This window comes from Anomaloglossus baeobatrachus, chromosome 5 (assembly GCF_048569485.1).
Source record: "Anomaloglossus baeobatrachus isolate aAnoBae1 chromosome 5, aAnoBae1.hap1, whole genome shotgun sequence".
NCBI lineage: Eukaryota > Metazoa > Chordata > Amphibia > Anura > Aromobatidae > Anomaloglossus > Anomaloglossus baeobatrachus.
In genome coordinates, this window is record NC_134357.1 from 69,076,585 (window position 1) to 69,091,604 (window position 15,020).

General features: G+C 43.9%; 1 protein-coding gene across 1 annotated transcript in view; it reads left to right on the forward strand.

The window, feature by feature from the left end:
* The window catches only part of LOC142312634 (scavenger receptor cysteine-rich domain-containing protein DMBT1-like), a 69,560-nt gene extending 55,630 nt beyond the window's left edge, over positions 1-13,930 (forward strand). Inside the window, exons 8-9 of the mRNA XM_075351631.1 lie at positions 13,511-13,822; positions 13,884-13,930. Of these exons, the coding sequence (XP_075207746.1) occupies positions 13,511-13,822; positions 13,884-13,930 (359 nt within the window). The remainder of the gene's footprint in view (positions 1-13,510; positions 13,823-13,883) is intronic.
* The last annotated feature ends 1,090 nt before the right edge of the window (positions 13,931-15,020 follow it).

A 15,020-nucleotide genomic window follows, 5' to 3' on the forward strand; every position in this document is an offset into this window, starting at 1 on the left:
AAACGGCAGTTTCCTACCACAAATTGGGTGTTAGCAAACTCAGGAGAAATTTCACAACCATTTGTGTGTTCCACTTTTTCTTTTAAGACTTGGCAAAATGAAAATCTTGAGTATAAAGCAGCATTTTAGTGGGAAAAAAATATAATTTTCATTTTCACATCCAATGTTATAAAGCTCTGTAAAGCACCCGTTAGACCTAGATGCTCACAATACCTATACATGAATTCCTTGAGGGTTGTAGATTCCAATATGGCTTCAATTTTTGTTGTTTTTTTTTGCTGTTTTAGCATATTAGGGGCTCTGAAGATGCAAAATAGCTTCCACAATCTACAGTATTTTAGCCAAAATTGAGCTACAAAATATAAATGCCACTATGTCCCTTCCAAGCAATGCTATGTGTCCAACAGTAGTTTCTGAACAGATTTGGAGTAATGATATAATGAAAAACATTTCACAACACATTTTTTGATTATTTTTCTGTTCTTAATTCTTGGGAAAATTAAACATTAGAGGCCACAGTAACAATTTGTTGTTTTCAATTCGACGCCCCAATGTTGCAAACATCTGTGAATCACCTATGTGTTCAATTTGCTCAACACACACCTCAATGATTTCCTTCTGTGATGTAGTTTTAACCCCTTCACGACCATGGACGGAAAGATCCGTCATGGTGCCCTGGGCTTTAACGACCAAGGACGGATCTTTCCGTCATGGCGTAATCGCGGCACCGGAGCCTCCGGTGACTGCGAAAAGTTAGCATAAACCACAGATTCGAGGAGGAGGGGACCTGTACCTGACCTCAGGAGGGGTGGTGCCTCCTCCCCGGACCTACGGAGGCTGTGATTGGCTGACGAACGCCGCTCAACCAATCACAGCCACTGTAATGTTCCAGCCATTTAAAATGACTGAAACATTGAAATCCAGCCCTGGCCAGTGCAGCTATAGCAGTGGCCATTGGCTGGAGCTGGGTGACCTCACTGGATCACCCTCCCCCAGCTCCAGTAGCTCTGATTGGAGAGATCGGCCTTGTGACCGCTCTCTCCAATCACAGTTGACCTGTTGCCGGTGACCGCCCCATCAGCTTCACTTCCTTGTCGGCCCTGCAGCACACCAGCACAGTGAGTGTATACAGTGCAATGGCAGGGCGACAAGAACCGGTCCCATGCTGTTATGTGACCGGAGCATGGGACCCGGAAGTTGCCGCGCTGCCATTGCACTGTATGAAACCGGCCTCACGATCCGCCGCCGCCGCTGCCCTCTGCGATCTGCCACCCGCACCCCCACCCCTCGTATATGCTGCCCGCACCCTCATCCCCACACCTCCCGATCCGTTGCTGCCCTCCGCGATCTGCCACCCGATCTGCTTCCCGCACCCCCACCCCTCGTATCTGCTGCCCGCACCCTCACTCCCAACCCTTTTACCCCCGTGATGTGCGCTCACTCCCGTCACACCCGTGATGTGCGCTCCCTCCCCTGTCACCCCTGTGATGTGCGCTCCCTCCCCTTTCACCCCCGTGATGTGCGCTCCCTCCCCTGTCACCCCGTGATCTGTGCTCCCTCACCTGTCACCCCCGTGATGTGCGCTCCCTCCCCTGTCACCCCCGTGATGTGCGCTTCCTCACCTGTCATCCCATGATCTGTGCTCCCTCACCTGTCACCCCCGTGATCTGTGCTCCCTCCCCTGTCAACCCCGTGATGTGCGCTCCCTCCCCTGTCACCCCGTGATCTGTGCTCCCTCACCTTTCACCCCCGTGATCTGTGCTCCCTCACCTGCCACCCCCGTGATCTGTGCTCCCTCACCTCTCACCCCCGTGATCTGTGCTCTGCTCACCTGTCTCTTCCATGATCTGCACTGCGCTCCCTCTCCCACCTCTCACCCTCCCCGATCTGCTGCCTCCTTCATCTCCTGTGATCCAGCTGCCTAGATCCATCCTGTAGGGTAACTATCCCCAATCTCACCTCCCACTCCCCTTCCCCCCCATCCCACCAATTTCCCCCATCCTCTGCCGCTCCTGCATCCACTGCGCCCTCTCCCATCCGCCCCCACCCTATCCCAGCTGCTGTCTCACAATCACAGATGCTCCCTTTATATGCCGCTGTCCCCCCATCTGCCGCCCCCCCATCTGCCGCCCCCCCTCCATCTGCCGCTGTTTTTTTTTTCTATGCCATGGGGGTCTAGTTTCCAAAATGGGCTCACATGTGGGGGAGCTCCACTGTTTCAGCACCTCAGGGGGTCTCCAAACACAGCATGGAATGCGCTAATTATCCCAGACAATTTTGCGTTCGAAACGTCAAATGACGCTCCTTGCATTCCGAGCCATGCTGCACGCCCAAACATTTGATTTCCACCACATATGAGGTGTCTGTGTACTCAGGAGAAATTGCACAATACATTTTATGGTGCATTTTTCCTGATACCCTTGTGAAAAAAAAGCTACCTGGTTGAAGTAACAATTTTGTGGTAAATTTTTTTTTTATTATTTTCACGGCTCAATTCTATTAACTTTTGTGAAGCCCCCAGAGGCTCAAAGTGCTCAATAAACATCTAGATAATTTCCATGAGGGGTCTAGTTTCCAAAATGGGGTCACATGTGGGGGAGCTCCACTGTTTTGGCACCTTAGGGGCTCTCCAAACGCAACATGGTGCGGCTAACGATTCCAGCTAATTTTCTGTTTAAAAAAGTCGAATGGTGCTCCTTCCCTTCCGAGTCCTGCCGTGCGCCCAAACAGTGGCTTTTCGCCACATATGAGGTATCTGCATGCTCAGTAGAAATTGCCCAACAAATTTTGGGGGTTCATTTAATCCTGCTACCCTTGTGAATATGCAATATTTGAGGCTAAATTAACAATTTTGTTGCAAAAAGTAAAATGTTCATTTTTTCCTTCCACATTGCTTTAGTCACTGTGAAGCACCTGAAGGGTTAATAAGCATCTTGAATGTGGTTTTGAGTAGCCTGAGGGGTGCCGTTTTTGGAATGGTGTCACTTTTGGGTGTTTTGTGTCATGTAGACCTTTCAAAATCGCTTCAAATGTGATGTGGTCCCTTAAAAAGTGGCTTTGTAAATTTTGTTGTAAAAATGAGAAATTGCTCATAAACTTTGAACCCCTATAACTTCCTTAATTTTTTTTTTTTCCCCAAAATTGTTCTGATGTAAAGTAGACATATGGGAAATGTTATTTATTAATTATTTTGTGTCATATGTCTCGTTGGTTTTAGAGCATAAAAATTCAAAGTTTGAAAATTACAAAATTTTCAAAATTTTCGCGAAATTTCCGTTTTTTTCACAAAGAAACGCAAAAAATATCGGCCTAAATTTACCACTAACATGAAGCCCAATATGTCACGAAAAAACTATCTCAGAATCACCGGGATCCGCTGAAGAGTTCCAGAGTTATAACCTCATAAAGTGACACTGGTCAAAATTGCAAAAAATGGCCTGGTCTTTAGGGTCAAAATAGGCTTGGGGCTGAAGGGGTTAAAGATTGGTCACTTCTGATCTTTTCATCTGTTTTGGTTCCCTAGAGACTCCACAAATGTAACATGCTGTCTGCAGTCTTTCAGTCTATTACATCCAAAATTATCCTCTAAAAAACAAAAAGTGCATTTCCTTTACTAGCCCTGCTTTGCGCCCAAACAGTAGTTTCTGACCACAAATTCAGTATTAACGGACTCAACATAAATTGCACAAAAAAGTATGAGGTCCCTTTTCTCCTTCCACTCTTGAAAAAATGTAAAATATAGGACCAAAGTAACATTTTTGTGGAAATAACTAATTTTTTCCTTTCACTTCTTCATTTTAATTCCTTGAAGCACCTGAAGGGATAACTACCTTTTTAAATGTGTTTTTGAGTACTTTCAAAAGTCAGTTAATAAAAATGGGGTCACTTTTAGGCTTTTTTTTAAATGTAGGTCGCCAAAAGTCATTTTAAATTTGAAGTAGTCCAGACTCCGTAATAAAACATTTTTTGTAACGTTTGTGGCAAAAATAAAAAAGTTACTGTTAAAAATTTAACCCCTTTACTAGAGATGAGCGAACCGGTCGTGGTTCGGCTCGAGGTCGGTTCGCCGAACGGAGCTCCCGTTCGAGTTCGGTTCGTCGAACGTTCGACGAACCGAACTCGAACCAATAGGCTATAATGGGAGGCAATCACAAACACATAAAAATGCATTATAAATGTACACATACAGTTAATAAACATTGCCATAACACTTACCGGTCCCCGCGATCCCTCCTGCACTCTGTCTCCTGCCGCTATTTTATCCTCCCGGTGACCGGCACTGCCAGCAGAGATGCAGGACCTATCGTGACATCAAAATAGCCATGTGACCAGTCACGTGGCTATTATCTCATTGGCTACAGACTGGTCACATGACTATGACGCGTCATGTAGGACCTGCGAGTGCATCTCTCCGGTACACGGTGCACATTTGTGTATCGCCGTGTACCGGCGACATGCTCTAGCACACGGTCGACTCCCCGTTCCGTTAGGGACCGGCTGACACAGCCGGTCATTAACGGAGATCACCGTTGCCATAGCAACGCAGTTAGTGGTGACGTCACCGCTAACCGCGGCTCCGGAAGCACCGTTGCTATGGTAACGCGTCTGTGAGCGTTACCGCTGTTACCGCTAGCAGCACTGATCACTCACGGAGTGAATGCTCCACGGGAAGCAGCGTCTTCCCCCATGCAGCAGTGATAGAACATAGCTGCATTTGTTGAACGAGAAAGACAGAAGAGCAGGATCGTGGAGGGCTGACAGGGGGTAATAAAGATGGAGTCTCTAATGTGTCTGTGTATTTATTTCTATTAAAGTATTTTTTCTCTGTGTGGTGTCTTTTTTTAACCCTTTATTGGAGAGTCTTAATGGCCGGGTCAAACGTGCCTGACATTAAGAATCTCTGGCTTAATACTGGCTAGTAAAACAAAGCCAGTATTAACTCATGATTACCCAACAAGCCACCCGGCTCCAGGGCTGTTGGAAGAGTTGGATACAGCGCCAGATGATGGCGCTTCTATGAGAGCGCTATTTTCTGGGGTGGCTGCGGACTGCAATTCGCAGCAGAGGCGCCCAGAAACCTCGGGCTAACCTGAGCTGCGGATTCCAATCCCCAGCTGCCTAGTTATACCTGGCTGGACACAAAAATGGGGCGAAGCCCACGTCATTTGTTTTTTAATTATTTCATGAAATAAGTGAAATAATTAAAAAAAACGGGCTTCCCTATATTTTTGGTTCCCAGCCGGGTACAAATAGGCAACTGGGGGTTGGAGGCAGCCCGTGGCTGCCTGCTGTACCTGGCTAGCATACAAAAATATGGCGACGCCCACGTCATTTTTTTGGTGGGCAAAAAACTTCTGCATACAGTCCTGGATGGAGTATGCTGAGCCTTGTAGTTCTACAGCTGCTGTCTGCTCTTCTCCATACAGACAGACAGCAGCTGCAGAACTACAAGGCCCAGCATACTCCATCCAGGACTGTATGCAGAAGTTTTTTGCCCCCTGAAAAAATTATGTGGGCTTCGCCATATTTTTGTATGCTAGCCAGGTACAGCAGGCAGGTACGGCTGCCCCCAACCCCCAGTTGCCTATTTGTACCCGGCTGGGAACCAAAAATAAAGGGAAGCCCTTTTTTTATTATTTCATGAATTTCATGAAATAATTATAAAACAAATGACGTAGGCTTCGCCTTATTTTTGTGTCCAGCCAGGTACAACTAGGCAGCTTGGGATTGGAATCCGCAGCACAGGTTGGCCTGAGCTTTCTGGGCCCCACTGCTGCGAATTGCAGTCTGCAGCCGCCTCAGAAAATGGCACTTTCATAGAAGCGCCATCTTCTGGCGCTGTATCCAACTCTTCCAGCACCTGCCTGCTATACTTGGCTAGCATACAAAAATATGGCGAAGCTCACGTCCTTTTTTTGTAGTTTTTTGACAAAAAAAATAAAAAATGCTTCCCTGGATTTTCCATTGACAGTGAAGGTAACACCAAGCAGTGGGGGTTAGCAGCCAGTAGCTGCTTGGATTACCCTTAGCTAGCAATACAAAAAATGTAGCGGGAGCCTATATATATTTTTTTTAATTATTTATTTGAATAACTAAAAACAAAATGGACTTCCCTGTATTTTGATTGCTGGACATCACAGTGCTGTAAAAATAAATCTTTAAAAAAATGGCGTAGCGCTCCGCGGTATTTTTGATTCTCAGCGGAGATAAAGCAGACAGCTATGGGTTGCCACTCCCATCTGCCTGCCATTACCTTGGTTGGCAATCAAAATACAGGGAAGCCCATTAATTTCTATTTAAAAAATAGTTAAAAAAAAAATGACGTTGGGTCCCCCCATTTTTGATAGCCAGCTAGGGTAAAGCAGACGGCTGTAGCCTGAAAACCACAGCTGGCAGCTTTACCGTGGTTGGGGATCCAATGTGGAGGTCCCCTCAGGCTCTTTTTTATAATTATTTTATAAATATTAATAATTACACAATAAAAGTAGGGTCCCCCCAAATTGGATAACCAGCCAAGGTAAAGCGGACAGCTGTGGTCTGCTATTCTCAGGGTGGGAAGGTCCATAGTTATTGGGCCTTCACAGCCTAAAAATAGCAGGCCGCAGGCACCCCAGACGTGGCGCATCCACTAGATGCGCCAATCCTGGCGCTTCACCCCAGCTCACCCCGTGCCCTGGTGCAGTGGCAAACGGGGTAATAAATCGGGTTGATACTAGCTGTAAAGTCAACTGAGATCAAGCCCAGCAGTTTGTGATGTCGTGGCATCTATTAGATACAATCATCATCATAAACTGTCAGTACTAACCAAAAAAAAAAAAATCGACAAAAGAAATTTATTTGAAAAAACAGTCCCCAAAACATTTCCTCTTTCACCAATTTATTGTAAGAAAAAAAATAAAGGGGTCCCACGACGACTCTGGACCATCTAGAATATGGGGGGGAGACACTCAGGGAACGTATCCCCCATTTTCTAGGAGTGCGGACCCTTCATGTGAGGAGTGTGGGTGCAATGAATCTGCACTCACTCTCCCCGGGTCGACAGCAGCAGAGTCCATGTCGTAATGGTTGCTACCAAAGCTGCAATGCCCTGCTCATGAGGTAAGGGCATGCCTAATCAGGAGAACTACTGTAGAGGAAGCTCTGCTCACTGGTATATAGGTGCTCAGAGGTAATAATAGATAAAAGTAGTGAGTAACCTCGGCACTCTAAATCTCCCAGACTAAGTCAGTAAGTCACAACGGATAGTAATGCAAAATCACTCTTTATTGGTCCGTATTAAGAAAAAAAAAATGTTCATAATCATATATGTTTTTGTCCAAAACAAGTTACAAATGACGTTTCGGCCTGAGCCTTCGTCAGATTGGACTTATCTGCATGTATTCATGAAAAATGACAATAATCAGTATCACATAAGAGTGAGAGAACAATAACATAAACTCGAACAATGTAGAGGTACAATTGGGATGCAGCAAAAAAATTGCAACACAGCAAGAAATGAAACACATGATACAAATGTCCTAATACAGTACAAGGACAATATAGTAATGACAAATAGGGGGTCAGAGTAGGCTTAGACAGCTCTGGTACGAAAGAGATGTCAGTCATAAAGTAACATGTGCAGTAGGTGTAGAGCTACACTATGCATGGCAGAGCTAATGGGTAGACCGACCATAGAAAAAGAACGGAGAAAAAGTGGAGAAAAAGTGGAGAAAAAGTGGAGAAAAAATGGAGAAAAAAATGGAGAAAAAGTGGAGAAAAAATTGAGAAAAAGTGGAGAAAAAGTGGTGAAAAAGTGGAGAAAAAATGTAGAAAAAGTGGAGAAAAAATGGAGAAAAAGTGGAGAAAAGGTGGAGAAAAAGTAGATCAAAAGTGTAGAAAAAGTGGAGTAAAAGTGGAGACAAAAATGGAAAAAAGTGGAGAAAAAGTGGAGAAAAAATGGAGAAAAAGTGGAGAAAAAATGGAGAAAAAGTGGAGAAAAAGTGGAGAAAAAATGTAGAAAAAGTGGAGAAAAATTGGAGAAAAAGTGGAGAAAAAAATGGAGAAAAAGTGGAGAAAAAGTGGAGAAAAAATGTAGAAAAAGTGGAGAAAAAATGGAGAAAAAGTGGAGAAAAGGTGGAGAAGAAGTGGAGAAAAAGTGGAGAAAAAGTGGAGAAAAAGTGGAGAAAAAGTGGAGAAAAAAATGGAGAAAAAGTGGAGAAAAAGTGGAGAAAAAATGGAGAAAAAATGGAGAAAAAGTGGAGAAAAAGTGGAGAAAAAGTGGAGAAAAAGTGGAGAAAAAGTGGAGAAGAAGTGGAGAAGAAGTGGAGAAAAAATGGAGAAAAAGTGGAGAAAAAGTGGAGAAGAAATGGAGAAAAAGTGGAGAAAAAGAGGAGAAAAAAAGGAGAAAAAGTGGAGAAAAAGTGGAGAAAAAGTGGAGAAGAAGTGGAGAAGTGGAGAAGAAGTGGAGAAGAAGTGTTTGTTCATGCCAGATGGGAGATAAATAATTTTTTACCGGCACTGTCATTTATTGTAACGTGATCATCGGTGTACGGTGTATACCTGTGATCACGTGAGCGGGGACCGGAAAAACCGTCCTGAATCATGATCTCCAGGGTCTCAGCTAGCCCTGAAACCCCGGAGATTTTCTGACGCCGGGGGGCGTTATTCACTTATTTCTGCCTGTTGTTTATAAACGGCAGATCAGAATAAGGCTACATTAACACGACCGATCCATTTTTGTGGTCTGCAAAAAACAGTCCATTTTTTTTCACGGGTGCATCCGTGTCGCATCCGTTTCCGTTCCGTAGACGGTCCGTATGTCATCTGTTTGTCATCCGTGTGCCTTCCGTTTTTTTTGTGTACTACAAAAAAACTGAAGGAGGGTAAATGCATAAATTTACCCAGGATCCATAGCTTCATCCTACATGAGGCGGTCACATGTTCACTCCAGTGCCATTTTCTACTGCTTTTCACAGCGTAGAGCGCTCTGGTGATTTTCTTGTGCTTCTGCACTTCATATCAGTCTTTTCTGTCATTATCATGGCAGAAAGACACATAATGTCCCACTCTCCTGCATTTTGTAATTTTGCACCCTTTGGTGCCTTTCATGTGGCACTAAGGGGTGCTTAGCTTTGTATTTAGCCAAAAAAATGAAAAAAAAAATGATGTAGGGTTCCCCCTAGTTTTGTAGCCAGCTAGGGTAAAGCAGACGGCTGCAGCCTGCAGACCACAGCTGGCAACCTCACCTTGGCTGGTAATCCAAAACTGAGGGCACCCCACGCTGTTATTTTAAATTAAATAAATAATTTAAAAAAAAACACGTAGAGGTCCCCCCAAAATTGGATCACCAGCCAAGGTAAAGCAGACAGATGGGGTCTGATATTCTCAGACTAGGGAAGTCCATGGTTATTGGACTCTTCCCAGCCTAAAAATAGCAGGCTGCAGCCGCCCCAGAAGTGGCGCATCCATTAGATGTGCCAATCCTGGTGCTTCGCCCCAGCTCATCCCGCGCCCTGGTGCGGTGGCAAACGGGGTAATTTATGGGGTTAATACTAGATGTGAAATGTCACCTGGCATCAAGCCCTGGGGTTGGTGAGGTCAGGCGTCTATCAGATACCCGACATCACCAACCCAGTCAGTATTAATAAAAAAAAATAGACGACAAACACATATTTATTTGAAAAAACACTCCCCAATACATTCCCTCTTCAACCAATTTATTAGAAAGAAAAACAAATCCAGGTCTGGTGTAATCCAAGGGGTTGCCATGACGATCCACACTGTCCCAGTCAATGAAGAGCAGGATGTTACCCATTGGCTGGGAGAGCAGTGCAATGACCTGAGCTAACATCAATTCGTCAGCCCAGGTCACTGCAGGGGATGACAAGTGCTGCTGTCAGCGAGGTACATTACTTGCGCTGATCTCCTGCACTGCTGACAGCACCTGTCACTGAGTTTAATGACCTTCACAGCCAAGTATCGCGAGAGGCCTGTGACGTCACCGCTAGTCAGTCTCGGGTCGGAAGCGAGAGAAGGTGATGTGACAAGCGGCGGCCATGGAGGACAGTGACAGCGCTGATGTCGGGACTTCATCACCGTAGGTAAGCCGAGCGGGACGATGTATGCAGAGTGCCAGATGGGCGGAGCCTAGCGGGACGATGTGTGCAGAGTGCCAGGTGGGTGGAGCCTAGCGGGACGATGTGTGCAGAGTGCCAGGTGGGCGGAGCAAAGCGAGATGATGTGTGCTGAGTGACAGGTGGGCGGAGCCTAGCGGGGACGATGTGTGCAGAGTGCCAGGTGGGCGGAGCCTAGCGGGACGATGTGTGCAGAGTGACAGGTGGGTGAAGCCTAGTGGGGTAATGTGTGCAGAGTTCCAGGTGGGCGGAGCCTAGTGGGACGATATGTGCAGAATGACAGGTGGGCGGAGCCTAACGGGGTGATGTGTGCAGAGGAACAGGTGGGCGGAGCCTAGCGGGGTAATGTGTGCAGAGTGCCAGGTGGGTGGAGCCTGGCGGGACGATGTGTGCAGAGTGCCAGGTGGGCGGAGCCATGTGTGCTGGTGGCGGAGTGCGACGTGGGTGGAGCCTAGCGGGGTCATGTGGCGCTGTGGACGTCAGTGTCGTGGACTGCTTGGCTGGGGACAAGTGAGTGTGAGTGTGTGTGTGTGTGTGTGTGTGTGTGTACATGCCGCGTGCAGGAGGGGGCGGAGTGAGCTGAGCGGGGAAGTGTGGGCTTCCTGCACGTAACTAGGATAAATATCGGGTTACTAACCAAAGCGCTTTGCTTGGATACCCGATGTTTATCTTGGTTACCGGCTTCTGGCATGCTGCCAGCAATGGCACCTGCCCACTGTAGCTGTAAAAAGCCCTGCTTTTTGCTGCTAGAACCATTCTCGAATGTAACTAGAACTATAGAACTTTAGCAAAAAGCTCGAGTTCTAGTTCGATCTAGAACAGACCCCAAAATCACTCGAATCGCGAACTGGAGAACCTCGAGCCGCGAACCACGCTCAACTCTAATTAATACCCCAACCATGAAATGATGATAAATTAAACTTTTTTTAGCGGAAACATACTAACAAAAGACTTAATAAACGTTTAATATTTTTCACTATGTTTTTTTTTCAAATTGTATTTACTTTCTAGTTTTTTTACTGTCATGTCAATACTACTTTACTAAGGTGACAAAGCACAAGTAAATCTTATATATACACATGCTCTGTGACAAAGGAATGATTGATGCAGGTCCCACCACAATGACCCAAATTTATTTTGAGAATAGGGTCAGACTGCTGTCAATGGAGAGTTTCCAAAATGGGGTCACTTGTGGGGGTTTCTGCTGATTTCGCATGTCAGGGACTCTTCAAATGTGACAATGATGTATACAGTATATTACAGCCAAAATGGTGGTCCTAAATTGAAATAGCGCACCTCCCATTTTATGACTTGCAAAGTGCCTAAACAGCAGTTTCCTATCACAAATTGGGTGTTAGCAAACTCAGGAGAAATTTCACAACCATTTGTGTGTTCCACTTTTTCTTTTAAGACTTGGCAAAATGAAAATCTTGAGTATAAAGCAGCATTTTAGTGGGAAAAAATATAATTTTCATTTTCACATCCAATGTTATAAAGCTCTGTAAAGCACCCATTAAACCTAGATGTTCACAATACCTATACATGAATTCCTTGAGGGATGTAGATTCCAATATGGCTTCAATTTTTTTTTTTTTTTGCTGTTTTAGCATATTAGGGGCTCTGAAGATGCAAAATAGCTTCCACAATCTACAGTATTTTAGCCAAAATTGAGCTACAGAATATAAATGCCACTATGTCCCTTCCAAGCAACGCTATGTGTCCAACAGTAGTTTCTGAACAGATTTGGGGTAATGATGTAATCAAAAACATTTCACAACAAATTTTTTGGTTATTTTTCTGTTCTTAATTCTTGGGAAAATTAAACATTAGAGGCCACAGTAACAATTTGTTGATTTTCAATTTGATGACCCAATGTTGTAAACATCTGTGAATCACCTATGTGTTCAATATGCTCAACACACACCTCAATGATTTCCTTCTGTGGTGTAGTTTTAAAGATTGGTCACTTCTAATCTTTTCGTCTGTTTTGGTTCCCTAGAGACTCCACAAATGCAACATGCTGTCTGCAGTCTTTCAGTCTATTACATCCAAAATTATCCTCTAAAAAACAAAAAGGGCATTTCCTTTATAAGCCATGGTTTGCGCCCAAGCAGTAGTTCCTGACCACAAATTCAATATTAACGGACTCAACGGACTGCACAAAAAATTAGGAGGTCCCTTTTCTCCTTCCACTCTTAAAAAAATGTAAAATATAAGACCAAACTAACATTTTTGTGGAAATAACTAATTTTTTCTATTCACTTCTTCATTTTAATTCCTTGAAGCGCCTGAAAGGATAACTACCTTTTTAAATGTGTTTTTGAGTACTTTCAAAAGTCAGTTAATAAAAATGGGGTCACTTTTAGGCTTTTTTTTTAAATGTAGGTCGCTAAAAGTCATTTTAAATTTGAAGTGGTCCAGACTCCGTAATAAAACATTTTTTGTAACGTTTGTGGCAAAAATGAAAAAGTTACTGTTAAAAATGTAACCCCTCTACATGTAAAACAAAAAATACAATTCAAAAATGATGCTAATGTAAAGTATATTTTTGTGAAATGACCCATACTAATTATTTTAAATGGTATGGAATTAAAATGTACATTTTTGGCACACCGAGATGCCAAGACTGGACACAGAGGTTCACACATATCTATAGCGTATAAAAGTGAAAGTATAAAAGTGGTTCAAGATAAGAAATAAAAATAGCAGCACTCACTGTCTCAAGAGTTAACTTTATTGTGGCAAAAAAAGTAGAATGAAAAAGGCGGTAGAGAACAAAAAGGATGATGGCCATTTTGTGTTACCCACACGCTTCAAAGGTCCTGTGCAGGAGGTTTAAAGAGAATATTCAGTTAAAAAAGAATATTCACTCTCTTAATGCATGTATAAGTGAGGGTAAACAGGATATCAGAAGGCTGGAATTCCGATTAAGATGGAAGTTGACCCGTTGACACATTGCACTTTTATTCAATATTTTGTGCAGGTTAGAAAAAAGTGTAGCCAGCCATCAAGAACCTTCATGACAGTGCATAAAAATTAGTCACTTTTTGGCCCTGTCAGCAAAAATAAGTAAGGCGTCCATGATGTTTTTGAGCCTGAAAAAACTTATACAAGTTATTTTGACTGCATTTATCATCATGTTTTAGTTTTCAGTGAATGCAGCTAATGGTTTCTTATCAAATATATGGACTGCAGACAAATATCACTTGTAATCTTAATGATTTCCCATGGTTTTTCCATGTGTCTATAAAAAGTATTGCCTTTCAGGTTTTTTTTTTTATAAAATGTCCAGAAAAAATAAGATTAAGTTGACTACCCTGTTTGGACTATTTCGTTGAGACTATTTAAAGTGTAAAATTTTTGAAATGACAATTTTCCTATTTTATTTTTAGGTTCAGACATGTCTTTAAGACTGGTAAATGGCAATGGTCAATGTAACGGTCGTGTAGAAATCCTCTATAATGGAGCATGGGGAACTGTGTGTGATGATTATTTTGATTTGAACGCTGCACAAGTTGTATGCAGGCAGTTAAGTTGCGGCAACGCACTTGCAGCTAATGGCAGTGCTGCTTTTGGCCAAGGACAAGGACAAATTGTATTGGATGATGTGCAATGTACCGGCAATGAACAACATGTATGGGACTGTCAACACCAACCATATACAGTACACAACTGTGGCCACAATGAAGATGCTGGAGTTGTCTGCTCAGGTATAGTCAGATAGAAGAAACTCTTTTTAATCATTTGTTATCATTCCTTGCTTTATCATAGATGTTAGAGTTCAGGTAGATTATATTTTTAGACTGTCTACAACTTAGGGTACTGTAAACAAAAAATAGATTTTGTGGGGAAGTCCTAGAGGATTAGAGGTATATTGGTTTCTGCCCCATCACAACCCAGCTGCTATTATGTTTTATGTGGGATAGGAGGATTACTTTGTGAGGTCATTAATAGAGATGAGCGAACCGGTCGCGGTTCGGCTCGAGGTTGGTTCGCCGAACGGACCTCCCGTTCGAGTTCGGTTCGTCGAACGTTCGACGAACCGAACTCGAACTGCATAGGAAACAATGGCAGGCAATCACAAACACAGAAAAACACCTAGAAAACACCCTCAAAGGTGTCCTAAAGGTGACAAACAACTCAAACACATTGGAAAGTGACAAGGACATATACTCATGCGAAAACAAAACAGCTGGACAAGGAAAAAGAGGAGGACACTCAGATATAGGCATGGCACGCCCTTCTAAAATCATGTAAAACACCGCAAGGTGACTCCAAGCGGAGTCTCCCTTTTTTCCAAAAATTGGGCCACACACACACCCACCCCTTCAGTGGCAGCACTTGTGCCCCAGTTGTACACTTCACAGCTACATTTGCATCAAGCACATTCAAAAATACGCCATTCTTATCCGTCCCCAGGATGACACCGGGGTAGGTAGCAAAGTCTTTCCTGATCCCAGCTCTGTTCATCTTGGCTTCTTTTAAAAACACAGCAAGCAAGGGTTACTCCAAGCGGAGTCTCCCTTTTTTCCAAAAATTGGGCCACACAGACACCCACCCCATCAGTGGCAGCACTTGGGCCCTAGTTGCAAACAGGATGTTTTGATTTGCATCAAGCACATTCAAAAATACGCCATTCTTATCCGTCCCCAGGATGACACCGGGGTACGTAGATAAAGTCTTTGCTGATCCATGACTTGTTCATCTTGGCTTCTTTTAAAAACAATGTAAGCAAGGGTTACTCCAAGCGGAGTCTCCCTTTTTTTCCAAAAATTGGGCCACACAGACACCCACCCCATCAGTGGCAGCACTTGGGCCCTAGTTGCAAACAGGATGTTTTGATTTGCATCAAGCACATTCAAAAATACGCCATTCTTATCCGTCCCCAGGATGACACCGGGGTAGGTA